This window comes from Rana temporaria, chromosome 10, assembly GCF_905171775.1.
Source record: "Rana temporaria chromosome 10, aRanTem1.1, whole genome shotgun sequence".
Lineage (NCBI taxonomy): Eukaryota > Metazoa > Chordata > Amphibia > Anura > Ranidae > Rana > Rana temporaria.
The window spans coordinates 53,520,624-53,543,989 of record NC_053498.1 but is presented as its reverse complement, the minus strand read 5'-3'; the positions used below and the strand labels follow the sequence as shown (position 1 = coordinate 53,543,989).

At 45.0% G+C, this 23,366-nt stretch overlaps 1 protein-coding gene across 2 annotated transcripts in view; it reads left to right on the top strand.

The window, feature by feature from the left end:
* Positions 1–23,366, top strand: part of EPS8L1 (EPS8 like 1) — a 234,433-nt gene that overhangs the window by 152,663 nt on the left and 58,404 nt on the right. For both annotated transcript variants that reach the window (XM_040327622.1, XM_040327623.1), the window contains 4 exons: positions 2,557–2,718; positions 6,947–7,096; positions 7,180–7,262; positions 9,878–10,106. In XM_040327622.1, the coding sequence (XP_040183556.1) occupies positions 2,557–2,718; positions 6,947–7,096; positions 7,180–7,262; positions 9,878–10,106 (624 nt within the window). The remainder of the gene's footprint in view (positions 1–2,556; positions 2,719–6,946; positions 7,097–7,179; positions 7,263–9,877; positions 10,107–23,366) is intronic.

The following is a 23,366-nucleotide window of genomic DNA, read 5'->3' as shown; positions in this document are numbered from 1 at the left end:
ATATGTCTCTGCGTGCACCTGAACTGACCCATCTGACTAAGTTTCTGTGAGACACCAGTCCCAGTCATCCCCTGTGGACAACTGCACTCATAAAAACCGCAAGAAGTCTTTTATTCTTCCTGCCTTTAAACTCCTGCACTCCCTGGCCCATGAGCATGGCATTCCAATACCAGTATGCTAGAATTGTTTGGCTTATAGAAACAGGGGCTGCTATAGGTGATGCTACACTAAGCTATATTACTTGATCACTCATATAGAGTTGACCATTCAAGTACATTTATTTTGATTCTATTCGTTGATTTGTGTGATACACAAGATGCAATGTCCAATATATACCGTAATCAGTTCAAACCTTGAAAAAGTATCACACGTAGTATTGCCATACTCATGAGTATAAATGAAATGAATGTATCTATATGGATACACACACATCAATATGTTCAAAAAAAATAACAATATACCAGTGAATATGCCCCCATCTAATAAACATATCAATAAATACAGTAAATAATTGACAAATAAAGCAACAATCTGCAGTCTATAAGTAGATCAATTGCGATAAATATCTTGAGTCAATTTTTGCACCACGTGAAGACTTATGTCTTGATAATTCACTCTTCTTATAGTGACTCCCACCACCAATATATTTGCTCACCTCAACTTGTGGACCTGGAACAGGGGCGGACTGACCATTCGGGCACTCGGGCACTGCCTGGGGGCCCCATGCCACTAGGGGGCCCCACCAGGGTTGCCAGCCTCAGTAAAACCAGGGACAGTATGTACAAATCTGTGTTTTTTTGTTTTTAAATCTCAGGCCCTGTACACACGATCAAACATGTCTGCTGAAACTGGTCCGTGTGTACAGCCTAGCAGACAGGTTTTTCCAACAGACAAGTTTTAAAGCATGCTTTAAAACTTGTCGGCTGGAAACCCGTCCGTCTGACATGTCCGCTGGTTAGTACACCTAACCAGCGGACAGATATCTCCCGCATGCGTCGAATGGATTCGACGCATGCATGGAAATATTCTACTTCCTGGTTTGGTGACGTGGCGGCATCAACGTCACCGCCACGTCACCGCGCTGTCTGTCCGCGGGGATTTCGGTTTGATGGTGTGTACAGCCATCAGACCGAAATCTCCGAGCGGACATGTCCGATAAAAACGGTCCGCGGACCGTTTTCATCGGACATGTTCGATGGTGTGTACGAGGCCTCAAGATTATAGCTGCCCCGCCTCTCCAGTACCTTTTTTAGGTGTGTATTCTGTGTGTGTGTATATTGTGTGTCTGTGTACTGTGTATGTACCGTATTTTCCGGCGTATAAGACGACTTTCTGGATGCAAAAACATCTGCATCCAAAGCCGGGGGTCGTCTTATACGCCGGGGACGGTCTCCGTGCTGCCAGAGACAATGATTTAAAAGACGCTCCTTCTCCTCAGAGTGTTCTGTGATAGGCGGAACACAAATCTTCCCAGCAGCGCCTCTGTTCTGTGTTCCTCCTATCACAGATGCGGAACACAGAACAGAGGGGAAGATTTGTGTTCCGCCTAACACAGGACAGTCTGAGGAGAAGGCGCGGCTTTCAAATCATTGACGCTCGCGCTCGCAGCACGGAGACTGTCACCGCCTGCAAAAAAGTGAGTGTTTGCAGTGATTGCACTGGGGGGCAAGTTTAGGCACAATGGGGGAAAGTGATGGCACAGAGAGGGGAAAGTGATGGCACAGTGAGGGGCAAGTGATGGCACAGTGAGGGGCAAGTGATGGCACAGTGAGGGGCAAGTGATGGTACAGTGAGGGGCAAGTGATGGCACAGTGAGGGGCAAGTGATGGCACAGTGAGGGGCAAGTGATGGCACAGTGGGGGCAAGTGATGGCACAGTGGGGGCATGTAATGTAATGGCACAGTGAGGAATGTAATGTAATGGCACAGTGAGATTTGAAAAAGCCTGTTTCTGTCAGCGGTTCTGGCTACCCCTCAGCTTCCAGAAAGACTAGTAAGAAGGGGGTAGTCTTATACAGTGAGTATATCCCAAAACCAAAATGTTTCCTGGAAAATTAGGGGGTCGTCTTATACACTCAGTCGTCTTATACGCCGGAAAATACGGTATACTGTGTGTGTGTGTGTGTGTGTGTGTGTGTATACTGTGTGGCCCCATAATCTATTGGCTTGGGGGCCCATAATCTCCAATTGCCTGGGGGGCCCATAATCTCCAATTGCCCGGGGGCCCCATGAGTTGTCAGTCCGCCCCTGACCTGGAACACAGGACAAATGCACTTTCCTGTCTAAGGGTCAATCCAACATCAACTACAGTGATATTATCAATGTTTCTCTATGCTGTGGTTTGGTCATCTCAAATGAAGCTCACATTAGGAAAAATGGACGTGTGGCACTTGTAAGGGACCCCACATAGTGTAGTTTATTCGAAAATTCACTTTATTTACATTAACATTTCACTTACAATCATTAAAAGAAAATAGTGGGGAACATTTAAAAGTTAATGTCATTGGTAATAACATGAGTATAAATATTTTATTTGATGGAATATCCATTTTTTCAGCATTTGGTGACATTCACAATTGATGAGGATGATGATGTCCATACAGTGGAGGATGCCATTCGTAAACTAACTGTGATGGATGCTAAAAGTAAAGTCTGGATCCAAGAAATGGTGTTACAAGTAAACAGCTCCACTGTTAAACTCCTAGATTTTGAATCCAAGGTGAGTGCCTCAGGAATGCTCAGCAGTTTTTTCTGAAATAAGTATTCTGAAGCATAGTGCAATGAAATGCAAAATTTTTTGTTTGTGAGTGTAAATATAAAGCATATAAATAGTTTGTCATTGTTCATATACAGTAGATAGTGGTGTCAAACGCTGCCTTTTGCATTTGAACACAACAGTGTTCAAATACATGTATTTGAGTGCAAACCCTTTGCAATAGGACCTACTACATACAAATAAATGCAAAACAGGTCAATTGCAAACTCAGAACTGTCATACACACTGTACAATAAAGTATAATGCAGGAAATCTTCTGCCCTGCTTTTTAACATACATTTCAATAGTATCTCGAACACAGGAAAAAAACAGCCATGTACATAATTAAGCAACTATGTGGAAGATGAGGTTTAAAGGTGTTGTAAAGCTTCCTTTTTTTTTTTTAAATAACAAACATATCATACTTACCTCCAATGTGCAGTTCATTTTGCACAGAGTGGCCCTGACCGTCCTCTTCTGAGGTCCCTCGGCGGCTGTCTTGGGTCCTCCACGCAATAGCTAACCCCCTCTCTCCCGAGGGGGTTACCTTGCGGGTGTGCTCCCGTTTCATACACTCTGCATCCATAGACACAGAGTGTATGTCTTGGTCCCACCCCCCGGCGGCCGCGTCATTGGAATTGATTGACAGCAGCGCAAGCCAATGGCTGCGCTGCTAATAATCTATCCGATCAACGCTAAGAAGCAGTGGAGAAGAGGATGCCGAGCCGAGCAGGTGAATGGGCTCAGGTAAGTAAAATGGGGGGGGGTTGGGGGGCCATCGTTGCCAGGTTGCCATAGGATGCATTAAGGTGAAAAAACACAAACCTTTACAACCCCTTTAATGTTGATAAATGTAAAGTTATGCACTTGGGGGCTAAGAATATGCATACATCATACATAATAGGGGGAGTTCAACTGGGGGAATCTGTAGTGGACAAGAATCTGGAGGTTTTGGTAGTTCATGAGCTCAATAATAGCATGCAATGCCAAGCTGCGGTTTCCAAAGCAAGAAAAGTCCTTTCTTGTATTTTAAGAGAGGTAGTGTCTACAAGTGTTGTGGATTTTCGCATATGGATTTAAGTGGATGATTTTATAGGTTGTGAGTATATTCACCTCTATTTTATAAAAAAAAAAAAAACATGTATTGAGGATAATGCACTAGGCCTATGTGCCCTCTGTGTTCTTCTATGCTTTCAGTTCATTTGGACTCCCCCAGTCTTTGGAAGGCAGCGAGGTGCGCATTAGCCACATATACTAACATGTCAAGATAAGAGTCTGATAACACATTGAGACTTATCACACAGCGCAGGAGAGTGAACATTTTGATATGCTCTGAAGGTGGATGTGGTCCTTCCACAGACAGGGCACATTTGTCTCTGTTTAGTGATGTTGCATCCAGCCACAACATGACAAGGAGTTGGTGGACTGGCTGACTAAATTATCCTCCTCCTCCTCCTCTTCTATGACCCAAGCTGACACTAGTGCACAGCTGCCAGAGCAACTTATTTGTCCACAGCTACTCCTGCCATAGCCCCAGCATCATGCATGGAGGCGTCAGCTGAATTAAACACAGCGTCAGCCACTTGCTTCTTGAGGATACACAGACATTACTTGATACTGATGTTGGTTCTGAGGTAGAGGGAGGGAGTAACATAAGCCTATAGAAAGGGGAGAACAATGATAAACAACAAATTGGCAGTCATGTTCCCCCAGGTCACTGATGTGACTTGGATGCCAGATAGAGCAGAGGAGGAAAATGAGGGGGAGGCACAACCCCAACAAGGCAGGATGTCCTCCAGAGGCAGCCATCATGGAAGAGTAGAGAGCAGCCACAATATTCCATCAGATTGTGGAGTCCCGGCCCACTTCCCACAGCTCAGCTATGTGGGCTTTTTTTAGCACATGTGCAGCTGATTGCACTGTTGCAATCTCTGTTGCAAGCAGATCAGGCATGGCAAAAACACCAGCCACTTGGGTACCATATGATGGACAAGGCATTTAACCTCCACCACTAAGCCCATTGGCAAGATACCCAAAGCCAGATACAAGTCCAAAGGAGATCGAAGATTTGCAGTCCAGGGACCTCGCCTGTGGAATGCACTACCAACTACCATCCGACTGGAGTCGGACCACTTGGCCTTCAGGAGAAAGATTAAAACCCATCTCTTCTGAGGTCAAGGGGTTCCTTACCCATGAAATGGATACAGCGCCCAGAGGCGATTCAGTTTGCATGTGTTGCGCTTTACAAGTCTCTCTCTCTCTCTCTCTCTCTCAAGAGCACCTGAAAGCCACACAGACAAGGGACACAATTCTTCTCCTTCTCACTCCTCATCTTTCATGTCTACCCCCGCTATATCTCATGGCCTCTCTGCACCCTCCACTGACAGGGATGCTGGTATAGCAACTGGTGTCACAGGTCTTTGCAACACGTCTGCCAGCAGCACACCACTAGCTGTAGAGAATAGCAGGCAAATTTCTCTGCCCCAGCTACTGCATTGAAAAAAAATTACACTCCCTGCCACCCACATTCCCAGCGTCTAAATTCTTGCTTGTCCAATTAAAGAAAGCTTGCAGGGAAAATCAATTTAAAAGTCTTTTTTTTTTTTCTTTATAAATGTCAGTTTTTCTGTAGCAGGTTCTATACATGGTACAGAAGCGCCACTTTACAGACAGACTATGAAAACCCCCCCAGGCACTATATTTAAAATAAGTTTTATTATTTTACTTTAGGCATCACTAAAATGACTGCTCCTTTAAATACAATCTTTTTTAATGTTTTTTTCTTGCATTGGTACATGTCCCCAAGGGCAGTACCCAGCCCCCCATACCCTTTTTATGGCCAATAACTTGCATATAAGCCTTCAAAATGGGGACTTTAGATTTTTTAGGTTTGTGTCCCATAGACTTTAATAGGGTTTGCGGTTAGGGTCTGAACTTTTGCGATGTTCAAAAGTTTGGTGCAAACCGAACCGTGGGGATGTTCGGCCCATCTCTAATACTGACACAGTTTGTAGAGAACAGCTGAATGGACTATAAAGGTACCAGGGAGGGCGATAACCAGAAGTTTATATAATATTGTCTTGATTACAAAAATCAATAATTATATTATTCATAAAACCACAAAAACATTTGTTTAATACAGATATTATAGGCCAATCAGATACTATAATATTGACTCTATTGTTACTGTGTCAAGAGGTTGGTGCATTTTGCAAAAATTGCTTCTTCAGGACCTCAATGTCTTGACCACAAAATAGAGGTGGCTTATCCAAAAGAAAGGTATCTCAAACGCATCATGAACAGCCTCACGAACAGCAAGTGCATAGCAGCATTGCTCTGGAGGGCAGTAGCCCTCCAGGTTGGACCTTTTGTCTGCAGGCAAAGGCCAAGAAGCCTAGAGTCTCAGAATATTTATGCAGACTCCCAGCAGCCTTCAGGGCCCTGCTTCCTGGGATTGGCCAGGGCTGCAAATATATTCATACTGCCATCTGCATAGCTCCACTATGATCCAGAGAATTCTACAGCTCTCTGAAAGACAGAGGGAGCAGTCAGACAGCAGCAGCTGAAACACTGAACAGACCTAACTAATCACAGGCAGCTGTCCTGGTTACAGTGAGCACAGCTAAATTTGCCTGACACACAATTACAGCCACACTGATTATAGTGAGGCAGACTAAATTTTCCTAACCAAAACACAGCTCCACTGAACTCAGTGAGTCAGCACTAATTCTAACTAATCCTAGCACCCATCTAGGAGGGTGTGAATAACCCTTTAGAAGCATCTCACCAAAACTGAATTTTTTGTTGCAAAGGTTGCAGAAAATCTGACTTTGATCTTAGTGCAGACTTCTGGAAATATCAGTGAGCCAATCACAGAAGCAGGAAATTACATTTCTGGTGCGTTCCATGCACCAACTGTGTACGGAGCACCTCCGGGTTTCAATATTACATTGAATTGTGCAGAAAATTACAGTGTTGCAGACTGAAAGGAAACCATTTTAATATCCATAATTATAAAAAAAAAAATATATATATATATATATATATATATATATATATATATATATATATATATATATATATATCCATAATTATAATTTATAGCAATTGTATGTGTTTATATATTTTTTTTATTTGTGATTTTCTTTTCATAAAAAAAAGTGGTTACTCTTTAAATTTCATTTGTTTGCAGGAGGATTTGGAGGTATTCCCTATCTCTGCCATCCAGCGTTGTGACACTGTTCTCCCAGAAAGAAGGAACCGTTCTCTGTTGGTATTGGTATGTCAGGAAAGATACCAACCCAAAGCTGACATCCACTTCTTTCAGTGTGATGATGTAGGGGTAAGATCTACTCTGAAATATATTAAGGAGGAAAAAGTTACAGTAAGCACACATTTCTTAATCATTATTTTTACATTCTCTAGGCGGAGTTGATTAGTGAAGATATTAATAGTGCGGCATCTGATTTCAAAAATGGACAAACTTCCAAAAGGCCTGAAGCACTTCGGTAAATGTTCGAAATGTAATGTATTATGTATGTCAGCAGAATTTGTATTAACCAATAAACAAAACAAAAAATGAAACATTTTATTTCAGTATATCCCTCTATTTGTCCTAATGACCACTGTCACTGAGACACAAAGTGAAAGGAAGTTCTAGATTTTAGAGTGGTCATCAGAGCAAGAAGTGAGGGGAAACCTTCTAGTGGGGATAAATGTTCTGGTGACAACTGTCTGTGTTAGGATTTCTCCTTACCTTGGGGAGATTTCGTCTTACATTTGTGGCATCTTGAAAACCGCATTTGCAGGAAAATGTTCCTAGCAAGAAACAGGCTATTAACAATACCATAAGGGTTTTAACCTTGCCTACTCTATTCAAAGCTAAAAAGAAAGTTTTAGTTATGTAACCCTGATTGACTAATTGACTAACTCCTTTAAGCAGAAAGGTTATACTCCCTGCTGTGCCGATGTTTCCGTTTTCTCCCTCAGCCTTTGGTGAACAGGCTGCAAGGAAGAGAGAACGATTCTGATTGGCTATAGCCACATTTTAGCCCCACCTGCTATCCTGGGGAAGCAGAACAGGTGGCAGAGAGTATGGGAAAAGAATACCAGGGAGAGATCTGGGAAAGAGGGAACTGTGGCTGAGTGGTGGGGTAAGCACTGCTAGAAATGCAGCAGATTGACCGCCTACAATTACTTGAATATCCAAATAATATAGAGTTCAGGTATGTGTTCGGAAGATGTTGCCCAACATCAGGACAGTATGTGAGCACATAAATGGGCAGCAAATAAAAAAAAGACCGATTTTATCTTGCCAAAAATGTAAAGTATATTATAAGAAAGACAATGACCATCAATATTGTTCAGTGGCTGGACATTATGTAAGCAGGTTGGATTGTGTGAAATGTAAGAGGGGGAGACAAGGCAGGTTTTGTCATGAAATAGTGTGTTTTATTTGAGAGATAATAGCCACACATATTGTACAGTGGCTGTAAAATGCAGCTCCAGACAGCAACATGCATCAACTGCCACCTAGAACTGTTAAAAAAAAGGCTACTCTATAACCACCTCCACGTCCGGTGGTTTGAGCCCCACTTTGTCTAAGCTCTTTGAACTGCAACTCTTCCCAAATATACTAGTGGAAAATTTTCTAGCCATGGTCTCCCCACAGTGGCATATTCCCAAAGGTAATTTCTTCTTTCCCTAAGGCACCCGGCAACCAGTTTATGAATTAGTTTAATTTTAGTCAGGGCATTGGTGTTATAGTTGCAGTGGGAAAACCTAGAGACAGGATGCACACACTTCTACAATGCAGGGAGAAGTACTGACAACAGCAAATGAAGGAGTGAAATTCTACAGCCAGGGGAAAGGGGAAGTAGCAGTAAAAATGTAAGTGTAGAATCCTACAGCCACCTTTCCCTAACTCAATACTATCCAAAAAACAACATAATGCATGCCTTAAAATGAGAGGTAGCGGTACTGCAACATACTGTAGAGGCAAAAATAGGCATGCATTGCTAATCTAACTTCTTTTTCCTCCTCCATCTCTACTTACTCCTCCCTCTATTACCCTCTATTACTCCTCCCCTTTCTCCTTCACTTACCCCTTCTACTCCCCCACCTTCCCCTCCATCTAACCCTCCCCCATTCTCCTTTCGCTCTTTCTCCTCATTTGACTCCTATTCACTTTACTCCTTTTCCCCTTCCACATTCACACCTTTCTCCTTGATAATGGCAAGAAAAAGAATTGGCTTATTTTTCCTCTTATGCCGCGTACACACGATCATTTTTCAGTATGAAAAAAATGTTGAATGGGCTGAAATCGCAACACGCAGAACTGCATGTGATTTGCACAGCGTGTTTCCGAATTCCCTAGCCATGTAACATGCATGTTTAAAGTGAAATGTCAGAAAAAGCAACCAATGTATTTTCTCTGTACAGGTTTCTTGTCTACTTCCATGTCTGCAAAAAAATATACTTTTATTGTTGTCTGTCTCTTTGGGGATCTCTTCCTTATATTTTGTTCACGTGAACACAAAATGCATGAAATGGACCTTACCTGATCTACTACTGATGATTGTAAGGGGTTATTAACAGTATGAGGTCATATTTTAGATCTTTGGGTTCCAAGCTACAGCAAACCCCAGATCTTCAAACAGAGAGAGTTCAGTCTTGCAGACAAGTCAGATATATACATACTCCTCGTTTAACAACTTACCTGCTTTACGACCAGCTCTCCCCACCCGTGTGTTCTGTACTTTTGCAAATTAAAACAACATTATTGAGCCAGAGTTTTGTGTTTAGACCTTTTTTTCACAATACAGTACAGTTAAAAATGCTTAAAATATTTATTACTTGTGACTCCCCATTTAACAAACAATTTGTTTAACGACCTGGTCGATGGAACGGAACCTGGTCGTTAAGTGAGGAGTACCTGTACAGTTTTTTAAACTTGCAAATACAGAATTGGTGTTTTACTCATGCCGTCTGTAGAATTCCTTAGGGCTTAGGAGTGATCCTGAGCTATCCAATAAACTTTGCTCTGCTTTACATTCCTTAATGTGTCATGTGACTTGACATTATCTGAGTTTTGTTTGCTTTAAATGTCTTTAAATGTCTTTAGGAACAACCAGAAGATGATAAGCCAGCAGAGCTCTAGCAGCACAGACCCATTCAAACCTCAGCGACAGTGGAAACAACCGCAGATACATTATGTGACCCCAGCAGAAATCCTGGAGAGGGAGGCACAGCGCAGATCAGTCAAGCCCTCGGTCTCCCCACTGACTCCTCAAGTTATCGTTAATCCTGGGCTTCAAATGCAGAAGCAGCAACAGTCAAGCAACTCATTACAGGTGTGTAGAACAGCATGTGGTCAGTGTCTTGGCCTAAGCCATGTCACCTGCTGGGAAAATTCAAGTTGCAGCAGCTAGGGTGCAGCAAATTGCCTAGAGTCACATAAAAACCTACAGGTGTTTAAATGGTTGTTGTTAGGTTTACTACTGACACCAGATATATCTCATTGGTCAGTTTGACTGTTTCTGTGATGTAAATGTAGCACTACCCCCGAAGGAGCTGCTGGTTTGTTTTGGGTGGCATGTTACCTCATGGCTCCTCCGCCGTCTAGGGGTGTATGGTGGATGTAGCATTAACGGAATGTCCACGACAGGTGTGTCTTTCTGTGCTCTTTATTACCCAGCTGGGTAAAAACAATAAAACTTTGTGGTGATAGAAGAGTTGAAGTAGAAAGAGAAATAGCAGATTCAGGCATATCAAAAGGGAAACAGTCCTGCTTCCAACAACACCTAGTCTTCTTCGCCACTCCAGCCGGAGTGGGTATAACGAACCTGGACAGGCCTCTATCACTGACCTGACAGGCAGAGTATCACTCGGAACTGAGAGGAAAAGTCTCTGCCACAGACCCTCCTTAGGATTGAGGTAGCGGAGGTAATCCTCCTTAAAAGACTTTGGCCTGGATCTCCTTCAGGTAGTTTACAGGCTACCGACTGACAGGTGACCAACGTCCATCCTTTTAGTATTCGGTTACCTAGATCCCCGGTGGATTGTCGAGACCCTATTGGATTGCCAGCCTCTCTTGGCTCTCCTCAGATGGACTCCCCACCGAACAGCTATCTCGCTTGGGATCTTCTCAGGATTGGGAACCCAGTCGATTACTGGGGCACCGCCAAAGCTTTACCAGGAAACCAGGAAAACCGCGTGGCACGTGCACCCTGGCCTGGTAGGCCATTTCGCCGGGGAGCCGTGATGCAGTCACCCTAAAAGGTGGGTGCCGCACTCGAAGAAGAAGAACCCAGACCCTCCCCCAGCATGCACAGCGAGGAGAAACCCTCCTGATAGGCTGCTGGGGAAAAGCACCCAAACCTCGACTCCACTGCTGCCACCTATCGTCCTGGGGTGGGAATAGCACCCCAGGAACAACAGAATAAGCCCACAGCACAGCCAAGCTGAGAGAGAGCCAATTTGAATAGCCAATTTGACTGGATCAGAGCTAATTAACTCTCTGATCCCCCTCTAAATTTAACAAAGCACTGGTACTTGGAAGTAATTTCAAAACTTTTTCCACTTTTAATGTGACCTATAAACTGCACAACTCTGTTGAGCAACAAACTGAAATCTTTTAGGGGGCGGGAAGTAAAAAATAAATAAAAATAATATGGTTGCAAAAGTGTGCAGACCCTTAAACTAATACTTTGTTGAGGCACCTTTTGATTTTATTACAGCACTCTTTTGGGGTATGAGTCTATCAGTATGACACATCTTGACTTGGCAATATTTGCCCACTCTTTTTTTGCAAAAACACTCAAAATCTGTCAGATCTCCTGTGCACAGCCCTCTTCAGATCTCAGATCACCCCACAGATTTTCAATTGGATTCAGGTCTGGTCTCTGGCTGCGCCATTCCAAAACTTTAGTCTTCTTCTGGTGAAGCCATTCTTTGTTGATTTGGATGTATGCTTTGGGTCGTTGTCATGCTGAAAGATGAAGTTCCTCTTCATGTTCAGCTTTCTAGCAGGTATTTGGAAAAACAGCCCCAAAGCATGATGCTGCCACCACCATGCCTCACGATAGGTATGGTGTTCTTTTGGTGATGTGCAATGTTGTTTTTGCTCCAAACAAATCTTTTGTAATAATAGCCAAAAAGTTCAACCTTGGTTTAATAAGACCATAACACATTTTCCCACATGCTTTTGGAAGACTTCAGATGTGTTTTTGCAAAATTTAGCCGGGCTTGGATGTTTTTCTTGGTAAGAATAGGCTTCCGTCTTCCCACTCTACCCCATATCCCAGACATATGAAGAATACGGGAGATTGTTGTCACATGTACTACACAGCCAGTACATGCCAGATATTCCTGCCACTCCTTTAATGTTGCTGTATGCCTTTTGGCAGCCACCCTGACCAGTTTTCTTATTGTCTTCTCATCAATTTTGCAGGGACATCAAGGTCTTGGTAATGTCACTGTCGTGGCATATTTTCTCCACTTGATGACTGTCTTCACTGTGTTCCATGATATATCTAATGCCTTGTAAATTCTTTTGTACCCTTCTCCTAACTGATACCTTTTAACAATGAGATCCCTCTGATGCTTTGGAAGCTCTCTGTGGACGATGGCTTTTGCTGTAGGATGCGACTAAGAAAATGGCAGGAAAGACCTACTAGAAAGCTGAACTTTACTTGGGGTTAATCAGCGACACTTTAAATGATGGCAGTAGTGTGCTGACTCCTATTTAACATGACTTTAAATGTGATTGCTTAACTACTTGATGACCAGCCACTGTCGCTATGCGGCAGCAGGTTGGCTTCCCTGCGTGAATCGCTGTAGCTGTACAGAGGTCGCTTTAAGAGCTATAGGGGGCGCGTGCGCTGGTGTCGATGAAAGTGGCCATGATGTCTACCGGCGATCCGCAATTGTGCCTCACAGAGCCAGAACGGGGATCTGTTAATGTAAACAAACAGATCCCCATTCTGTGATCAGGAACAGTGATCTCTCTCTACTTCCAGTATTCCACTTCCCCACCCAGTTAGAAACATCTTCCTAGGACACACTTAACCCCTTGATCACCCCCTAATGTTAACCCCTTCTCTTCCAGTGACATTTATGCAGTAATCAGTGGCTATTTTTTAGCACTGATCGCTGTATAAAATGTCAATGGTCCCTAAAAAGTGTCCGATATGTCCACCGCAATCTCGCAATGTCCGCTAAGATTCGCTAATCACCGCCATTACTAGTAAAAAAAGAAAATAAATCAATAAAACTAATATAAAACTATATCCCCTGATTTGTAGATGCTATATTTTTTGCGCAAACCAATATTTTTTGGGGGGGGGGGATATTTATTATAGCAAAAAGTAAAAAATATTGGTTTTTTTTTCAAAAAAATTTCACTCTTTTTTTGTTTATAGCGCAAAAAATTAAAGCTGCAGAGGTGATCAAATACCACTAAAATAAATCTCTATTTGTGGGGAAAAAAGGAGGTCAATTTTGTTTGGGTACAGCATCGCACGACCGCGCAATTGCAGCCTTACCAGTGCCCATCAAATTAGCCTTACCAGTGCCCATCAAATTAGCCTTACCAGTGCCCAGCAAATTAGCCTTACCAGTGCCCAGCAAATTAGCCTTACCAGTGCCCAGCAAATAAGCCTTACCAGTGCCCAGCAAATAAGCCTTACCAGTGCCCAGCAAATGTAGCCTTACCACTGCCCATCAAATGCAGCCTCATCAGTGGCAAACAATGCACCCTTACCAGTGCCCAGCAATGCAGCCTTACCAGTGCCAGCAATGCAGCCTCACTGCATTTTATGGCTATAGAATTGCCCAGCTTGGGATGTACAAATACCATCACTCACTCTACAACAGCGACCCACTAATTTCTCCTTAGACTCGCTGTGTGTCATCTGGGGAGGGAGGGGCATTAGCTGACTAGATTAAAGTGGTCCTAAAGGCTAAGGATTTTTACTGTAATGCATTCTCTTCATTTAAGGTAAAAACTCTTCTGTGCTGCAGGGTGCTCACCAGTGCCAATCCGTACTGCCTCATCAGTGCCCATCAGTGAAGGAGAATACTTGCTTATGTACAAAGTTTTGTAACATAAACAAATTATTTTCTTATTTAAAAAAAAAAAAAATGTTCCTTTTTTTATTTGGAGCGCAAAAAAAATAAAGCCCCAGAGGTGATCAAATACCACCCAAAGAAAGCTCTCTTTGTGGGGAAAAAATTATAAAATTTTGTTTGGGTACAGCGTCGCATGACCGTGCAATTGTCATTTAAAATGTGAGAGAGCTGAAAATTGGTCTGGGCAGGAGGGTGTATAAGTGCCCTGTATTGAAGTGGTGGTGCCGCTGTTTTTGGCCACTCGCGGAGCGCTTTTAAAGTGCTGGCCATTCATTTCAATGGGCAGGGTATTTTGAGAGCGCTGTATACAGTGCTCCTAAACTGCCCCAAAGATGCTGCTTGCGGGACTTTTCCTAATGTCCCACAAGTGCACCGCCCCAGTGTGGAAAGTCGCACTGAAATTAATGAAGGCAGTTTTCAGGCATTTTACAGGTGCTATTTCTAGCGCTAAAATGCCTGAAAACCACCTCAATGTGAAAGGGGTCTAAGGAAGCAGACTTCATGTAACTTTCTGTATGTAAGCACCGCATTCTTATGTAGCACTACCCCCTCAGGAGCCGCTGATTGTTTTGGGATCGGCGTATTAAGTTACCTCTATGTGATGTCTAGGGGTGAAGGTAGTGAGTAGAGCAGTTATTGAATGTCCAGTCTGCAGATGAAGTTTTCTGAATGCTTTATTTCCTGGTCCAACACGACCAACATCAACTTGAGGTAGACAGGAAAGGCTGATGAAATAAAGTAACTTTGCAGTATCAGGCTTTGGATAAGGAAAAGCAGTCCTGCTCTTCTACAGCTGTAACAATACGTCGCCACTCTAGCCAGAGTGGGTGAAGTGCCCCTGGACAGACCTCTGCCACAGGCCTGGCAGCCAGGGTGTCACTCTAGGTTGCTGGGAGGAACAAGTCTCTGCCACTGACTTGGCTCTGATTAAATTAGGATGCCAGATGAAACCTCTGCCACAGGCTCAATGCTGACAATGTGAACAACAGAGCGAATCCTCCCAATAGATCACGTCAGGGTCACCGGTTGACAGTGCAAGTGTACCTGTCAATGTCCGGTCACCAGATCCCTGATGGTTCGTTCAACCCCTTTTGGATAACCTGCCTCCAGGTTTTCCTCAAGCCGATCCCCCAACGAACAGCATACAGCCTGGGATCTTCTCAGTAGAAGTGGGGACCCAGTAAGTCACTGGGGCCCCTTGGTGGCATCAGTTGCTCCAGGCCAGGAGGGCCCAGAGTCAGGAACTCCGCGTGGCGCGCAACCCCAAGCCAGGTAGGCCATAGTGGTGGGGCCCGCGATTTGCCCACACCCTAAAGGTGGGTGATGCACCTGGAACCAGGAACCCGCAAAGAACCCAGAACAACGGCCTCCGCTACAGAAATACCCCCTCCCAGCATGCACAGCGAGGCCTAACTCCTCTCATTGGCTGCTGGGAAGAAGCGGCTCCTCCTGGATCTCTCTGGCGCCATCCACTGCCCAGGGATGGCACCACATTCCTGAAACGCAGACTGACCCACAGAACAATCCAGAACTTGTCAGCCAAATTTAACAAAATTAAGAATGAGAGCAACTTATCTCTCTCATTCTCCCACTAACTTTAGCGTAGTGCACTTTCTGAAAGTAAAGGGGGTGCTACACTTTCATTGTACAGTTAACTGTTACTGTTTTGTTAAAACAATATGCTAAAAGCAAGGAACTGTCGCCTGTTCCCTTTAAGTCCCATCCACATGCTAACAAACACCTATTACATTGCATACCTCAAAACTTTTTGAGAAGGGAAAGATGGACATCTATTAGCAAAAGTATGTAGGCATAGGACACACACCCTGCCATGCCCCCTAAAATTATTAGTTAAACCCACAAGTGTTTTTTTTTATTTTTTACTACGATTTCTTTACAAATGCAGCAATTTAGAAATTGGATGAAAGGTTTAGCACTGGGAAACACTTTTTGAAAGTAGATCAGACCAAAATGAGAGACAAATGAGGGTGAAAGAGGGACTTTGTTCCAAATCAGGGACAGTTCCTCAAAATCAGGGACAGTTGGAGCTATGGAATAACTTGAATGTTAAAAATAGGCCTAGCATTGCAGCAACAGCCAACCCCTGATCAAGTCATACTGTCATGGATCAGGAAATCTGTCCCACTAGGGGGCTTACTGGGCTACAAGGAGTTGTTAGTAGCAGCTGAAACTAGGCAGTAGCATTGGCCATGGAGGAGACACAGGTGGCTATGAGAAATCTGTGCTGGGCTGGATACCTGAGGACACAGATGGAGAGAACCCAGCATGCCTGTGTAGCGCCTGGTTACTCCCCGGTGGGGAGATCAGAGTGTAGTTCAGAGTGTAGTTAAACTCTGATCCAAATTGTTATGTTTAAAACAGGGTCTCTGTCTCAGCTTGGCTGTGCTGTGGCCTCATTCTGTTGTGCTGGGGTGTTCTTTCCACCCCTGTGCAGTAGATGGCAGCAGTGGAGTCAAGGTTTGGGTGCTCTTCCCCAGCAGCCAATCAAGAGGGTGTAGCTTCGCTGTGCATTCTGGGGGAGGGTATTTATGGGGCAGACGCCATTGGTTCTGGGTCTTCTTCGTCCAGTGTGGCACCCACCTTTAGGGTGGCCACATCACGTTATGGCCTACCTGGCCGGGGCGTGCGTGCCACGCGGTGTTCCTGCTTCCGGGGCCACGTTGGCCCGGAGCATCTGAGCAGCGACAGGGACCCATTAAGCGACTGGGTTCCCACCTTTTGAGGATCCCAAGTGGTATTGCTGTTCGGTGGGGAGTCCGTCTGAGGAGCGCCAATGAGAGGCTGGCGATCCAAAAGGGCTTCGACAAACCACCGGGGATCAAGGTAGCCGGACACTGAGGGATTGATCACCTGTCAGTCGGTACCTGGGCGACATTAAGAAGGAGATCCAGGTGTAATTCACCTAAGGAGGATTAGCTCCATAACTGTAACCAGAGAGGGCCTGTGGCAGAGGCGTCTCCCTGAAGTCCATTCAGGAGGGTCTGTGGCAGAGACTTTATCCTACAAATGTTCGAGTGATGCTCCGGCTGCCAGGTCAGTGTGAGGGGCCTGTCCGGGTACACTAGACCCACTCAGGCAGAAGTGGTACGGAAAGTGTTACATATGGGAGCAGGACTGTTCCAAATACTACGGCTAAATCTGCTGTTTTCCGTCTTCCTGCAAACTCTATCCCTTTCATCACCAGTTCATTGTTTTTACCCGGCTGGGTAATAAAGAGCACAGCAAAGACAATTGTTGCGGACATTCTTTTACTATTGCTATATGCACCATTCACCCCTAGGAATTCGGAAGAGCCACGAGGTAAATGTGCCACCCAAAACAACCAGCAGCTCCTCTGAGGGTAATGCTACACCTGCTTGACTGTGGAAGTGAGAGTCCATAGAAGGGCCAAGGTGCAAAGTCTAAGGTGCTGCCAGGGGAGTTGCTAGGTGTGAAAAAGACCAGAGGCTTCAGTCCAAAGTCCAAGCCTGGCGGCGGCGCGCGTGGGGCAATTGACTGCTTGGCGGGGGGGTTAGGCTCACTTGTTGGATGCTGCCTGGGTCACCAGTGCCCATCCATGCTGACCACTAAACTGACTTACCAGACCCCTACACTGACCCCCCTGACACATATACACTGACCCCCCTGACACATATACACTGACGCCCCTGACACATATACACTGACCCCCCTGACACCTACACTGACCCCCCTGACACATAAACTGACCCCCCGACACATACACTGACCCCCCCCGACACATGCACTGACCCCCCTGACACATGCACTGCAAGCGGGGATCACCCTGTGCCCAGCGTGGCGGCAGTGTCATTCCCGCCTCCTCCTGGACCCGGCGGCACCTATGATGGATGTCACACGTTCTGCGTTTTCGGCATTGGACCAGTGGGACGTCCATCATAAGTGAAGTCATTCGGCCACGCTGCATAAGCGGGAGATCGTTCCCCCTTGCCCGTGGAAATGGCTCAGGGCTAATAATGCTATTAGGGATTATCGAGACTCGGGGCACACTCGAGCTCCAGCACCCCCAGCCACCCCCTCCACTGGGTGCTGCCTTTACCACAGATCCTGATGGCAGAGTTGGATTTGGGTGCAGAGAAGTCCAGGTCGAGGCCCTCTGACTCACCTGAGAAGGCAGCTACTAGAAACTGATGGTAGGTTGTTAGAGAGAGTTCTTAGTAGCATTAGGGCACAAGACTTACCATTCAGTGGGTAACACTCGCCAGGCAAGCAGGAGTGCACATAGGGGCTGTCGTGTACCTGGTCAGTGAGCCTGAAATTGCAGAGGAAGTTCCACAGGAGCAGGGCGAGATATGAGTGCCTGTATTTAGTCCAGTAGTCTGCATGGCAGCAGTCAGCAGGTGGTGGTGGAAGCAGAGCATGAGAGCAGCATTTCTCTCAGCTCTCTCTCTCCTCACTCGGTAGATTAATAGCAGCGAGAGCCATTGTCAATCAAATTCTGTGACGAGGGAGCGGGGGGCCCTAAAGCCCCTTCCACATGGGGCAGACTCCGCCAGGCAAGGAATCTGTTTTACCAGACCAAGCGCTTCCATCTCATAACTTGCTTCTGAGCATGCGTGTTTTTTTCCCATTGTTAAAGCCTACACACGACCGTTTTTCACGACGTGAAAAACAACGAGAAAAATTAGAGCATGTTCTAAATTTTTAATGCCCATTTTTCACGTCGAGAAAAATGCTCTGGAGCCTACACACGATCGTTTTTAATGACCAATTAAAAAAATGGCAATTTTTACATCATGAAAAACGATTGTGTGTACACGGCATAAGTGTTCATATAATCATATACTGTAGATGTGATGAGCATCCATTACCCAAAGAAGATATATTCCGTGAAGCCATCACCTCTTATGGAAAAAGTGCAAGCTTACCGACTATATATGACCCTCTAGTTAAAGAAAGGTCATCAGAGCTTAGAACCAAACAGCCCAACTTGGATCATCAGAGAGCAGTTCCAAGGGTTCTCTTCAGAGGTAGTTGGTTGTAAGATACTTGTCAACTCTGCATCATCCCATAAATTTTATCATCAGGACATTAAAAGAAACGCTCCAATAGTGTAAAACCTTACCAAGCCGCGCATATACAGTATCTCACAAAAGTGAGTACACCCCTCAGTCAGCATCTTCGGCAAGTTTGCAGAGTACCAGCAGAGGGACAAACTTGTGGACTAAATCTGGTGTCTGCTCGGGTCAGAAGCCCCCCCTCTCCATTGTATACACTAACACTCGGGAAGTGAACTGTGCTGGTTGAAGAAACAGAGCTGCCGAGCGCTGCCCCCCTCCCCTGTATAGTAAGAGATGCTTGCCAGCCGGCACAGAGGTACAGGGAGAATTATGGGGTCTTGAGGGCCCCCCCCCCCACACTGGTAGATTGCCAGGGCGCAAGTGAAATGGAAACAACAGCTGAAGTAAAGTTCATCTGTGCTGCTTGTCATGGATGGTGTGCTTTGTGCCTGCTGTACCGTACGTACCTGGCTGTGCTGCTGCCTGCTAGATAAGGGGGGTTGGCCTTAGTGTAACTTTTCTTCAGACGACTCAGTCTGTCAGTCCCGGCTTCAGTGCGACAGTTCCCTCCTCACACCATTAGAACTTAGAAGCTGCATTACGCAAAGCTACCCAGTACCACCTGCTGTGTGTGAGACAACAAGGAGAGGAGGAGGAGGGAGGGGAACAGTCTGACACTTCAAAAGCCACGGCGCCCCCCCTTCTGCAGCACCGGGGTGCTGCTGAGCAACCCGTGCACCCGCCCCTGCCTGTGATGATAATCATGTTAAACTGACTACGAGTCTGTGACCTGTGCATTCTGCGAGCTGTGGCGGCCGCATGGCGCCCCTGTTGCCCATGGCGCCCTGTGCAACCGCACAGCTTGCACACCCTAAAGGCCGGCCCTGACTGACAGACTGACCCCTTTAACCTCTGCAGCAATGCTGGCAGCACTCATATGTCTATTTCCCAAAGACAACCTCTGGATATGATGCTGAGCATGTGCACTCAACATCTTTGGTTGACCATGGCGAGGCCTGTTCTCAGTGGAACCTGTCCTGTTAAACCGCTGTCTTGGCCACCATGCTGCAGCTCACTTTAAGGGTCTTGGCAATCTTCTTATAGCCTAGGCCAGGGATCTCCAAACTACGGCCCTCCAGTTGTTCAGGAACTAAAATTCCCATCATGCCTAGTCATGTCTGTGAATGTCAGCGTTTTACAATGCCTCATGAGACGTGTAGTTCTGCAACAGCTGGAGGGCCGTAGTTTGGAGATGCCTGGCCTAGGTCATCTTAATGTAGAGCAACAAAAAAAAAAATCAGATCCTCCGAGAGTTCTTTGCCATGAGGTGACAAGTTGAAATTCCGGTGACAGTATGAGAGATTAACAGCGATAACACCAAATTCAACACACCTGTCCCCCATTCACACCTGAGACCTTGTAACACTAACAAGTCACATCACACTGGGGAGGGAAAATGGCAATCGGGCCCAATTGGGACATTTCACTTAGGGGTGTACTCACTTTTGTTGCCAGCGGTTTAGACATTAATGGCTGTGTGCTGAGTTATTTTGAGGGGACAACAAATTTACACTGTTATACAAATTGTAGCAATGTGTAATTTCTTCACTGTTGTCACTTGAAAAGATATAATACAAAAAAATCAAAAATGTGAGGGGTGTACTCACTATTGTGAGATACTGTATGTAGGAGGATTTATTTCACTTCTGTGTATTACCGGAGGCAGTCACTTCATTAGTTATATGTATGTGTTTACAACCACTTAAAGATTTGTGGTAAAGTTGGGGTTAGGAAAATGCCCAGCTACCTAAGCTTCCGAAAGAGAGAGTTTGATGTGGTATTCCGCTTACATGACTTTACCGCTGGGATGTAAACAGCAGAGGTGGTAAGCAAGCAGCTCTGGAGGGAAGGAAGCATGATTATCTCAGTGTAGCTTAGTAGGGTTGGATTTAGGTAAAGTCATAATAAAGGTACAGCTACCCTTTAGGACAGTGGTTCTCAACCTTTCTAGTGCCGTGACCCCTTGATAAAATTTCCCAAGTTTTGGGGACCCCTAACAATAAAAAACAAATTGTAGCATGGTTTGTCAGCAACCAAGGTAAGACAAGTAGTTTGCGTCCCTAACCCAGGGACATTTAGCGCTCCCCGAGTCCCTTCCACCTGTACAGTATTAAAACCCCTTTTGGTACATTTTAGGATGTACCACTCTTTCTATTTGTTCTCCTTTCTTTCCCTTTTATCCCTCTATATCCTAATTTCATGTTTTTTTCCCCCCATCCCTCTCTAGCCGTCTTTCTTGTTCTTTCTCTTATTCTTTCTCTCCCCTTTTCTTTGTTCCTCTCCCTCTATTCCTCTCCCTTCCATGTATTCCCTATTTTGGTGGAGTTGGGATCAGTGGCAGTGGCTGGTGGGGGAGTGGGATCAGTGGCAGCACTGGGGGGAGTTCTGATCAGCCAACTTAAATGCTCTTGATCAAGGTTATCTGCTGATCTGAGAACTGTAGTGGGGACTTTTAATGGCAACTATAATCACAGGTAGTGTTATGCACTGTTTCTCTGGCTTCACTGTGTCTCTGACTTTGCAGTGTCTTGCAGCAGTGACCCCCTATGCTGAAATCAGGAGATAGTCTCCTCCAGCCCCTCCCACTTCACATTCCTCATCAGTCAGCTGATCTCTAGTCTCTGCCCCCCAGCCAAGCCATGAACTGAATGGGTGACTGCGAAAGAGGCTGAGTGGGTGGCCGCGGGCTCCAGGGACAGCCCTGCTGGGAGGCCGCAAGAAGCCTGGGAGAGCTGTGTGGGCTTCAGGAACAGCCAAGGATTTGGGGACCCCTGGCAAATTGTCATTCGACCCCCAAGTTGAGAACCACTGCTTTAGGAGATCACTACAACCTGCTAAATCCCACCCCCTTCCCATCCTTTTCCTCACTAGCACAGACCTCTGTACCTTTTCCTCACTATCTTGCAACTTCCTATGACCCTCAGGTCCAATTTCATTTATTATCTCTCCGCCCACAGTGATGCCTCTTGTTTCTATGCCCAACTGGGTTGTTTAATGTGTGGGTCACCACCACACCATCAACATACAAACCTTAGTAAGCAACTTGGTGTCGGGGGTTTGACCCTACACCTGTCCATGTGTCATTTACATATAAAATTTTCATTTTAGACACATCACGTGCATACTCCACGAAAAGCGTAGCGCTACCGGATGCCGTGTTTCTATCAATACATACCCAGACTTTCAAGTTATTATGCAATTTCTACCTCAACAGGTCCAGTGAGGCCATAGGTCCTGCAGGCATTACCTCACAATTATGATTTTATACAATCTTGCCTTTGGTGAACTATGGAATTTATTGTGGTCATATCATGAGATGTTATTGCTATTTTTATGTTCATTTTCTATTACCATGCTCATCGTTTACCATTGATATCAGTGGTTACATAATGAGATATTGTTACTATCATGTTTATTGTTACTATTATGCTTATCATCTATTTTTGAGACTGCACAGTAATACGTACATAGTATTAATCCTGCACCTCCGGGTCTGGCACCGCCAGCTTCCTGCTTCTGCTGTGATTAGACACAGCGGGAGCTGATTGGCAGGCACAGCGGACTCGATGTCCGCTGGCCCCCACAGATGCTTCCGTATACAAGCAGAATATCGGTTCTTTCCTTACAGAAGGCATGGATCCTGGGTTTCCGGCAAAGCAGGGGCACCAATCCATGCCTTCTCCTAGTACAAGCACCTCCCCCACAGTAGTAAAGCACTGGTCAGGCACAAATTTTACCCTTTGATCGCCCCTGATGTTAACCCCTTCCCAGCCAGTGTCAATAGTACAGTGACAGTGCATATTTTTAACACTGATCCCTGTATTAGTGTTACCGATCCCGTTGATCGCCACCATTACTAGTAAAAAATAAATAAATAGATAAAAAAAATTAAATATCCCATAGTTTGTAGACGTTGTAACTTTTGCGCAAACCAATCAATATACGCTTATTGGGATTTTTTTTACCAAAAATATGTGGCAGAATACATATTGGCCTCAATTGATGAAGACATTTTATCTTTTCAATTTTTATTGGATATGTTTTATAGCAGAAAGTAACAAATATTGTTTTTTTTTCCAAATTTTCTGACTTTTTTTGTTTATAGCGAAAAAATAAAAACCACAGAGGTGATCAAATACCACCAAAAGAAAGCTCTATTTGTGGGGAAAAAAGCACATAAATTATGTTTGGGCACAGTATCGCACGACCACACAATTGTCAGTTAAAATAACGCAGTGCCGTATCGCAAAAAATGGCCTGGTCATAAAGAGGGTAAATCTTTCAGGCCTCGTACACACAGTTTCTCGGCAAAAACCAGCAAGAAACTTGCTGGGAGATATTTTTTTGCTGAGGAAACCGGTCATGTGTACATTTTCGTCGAGG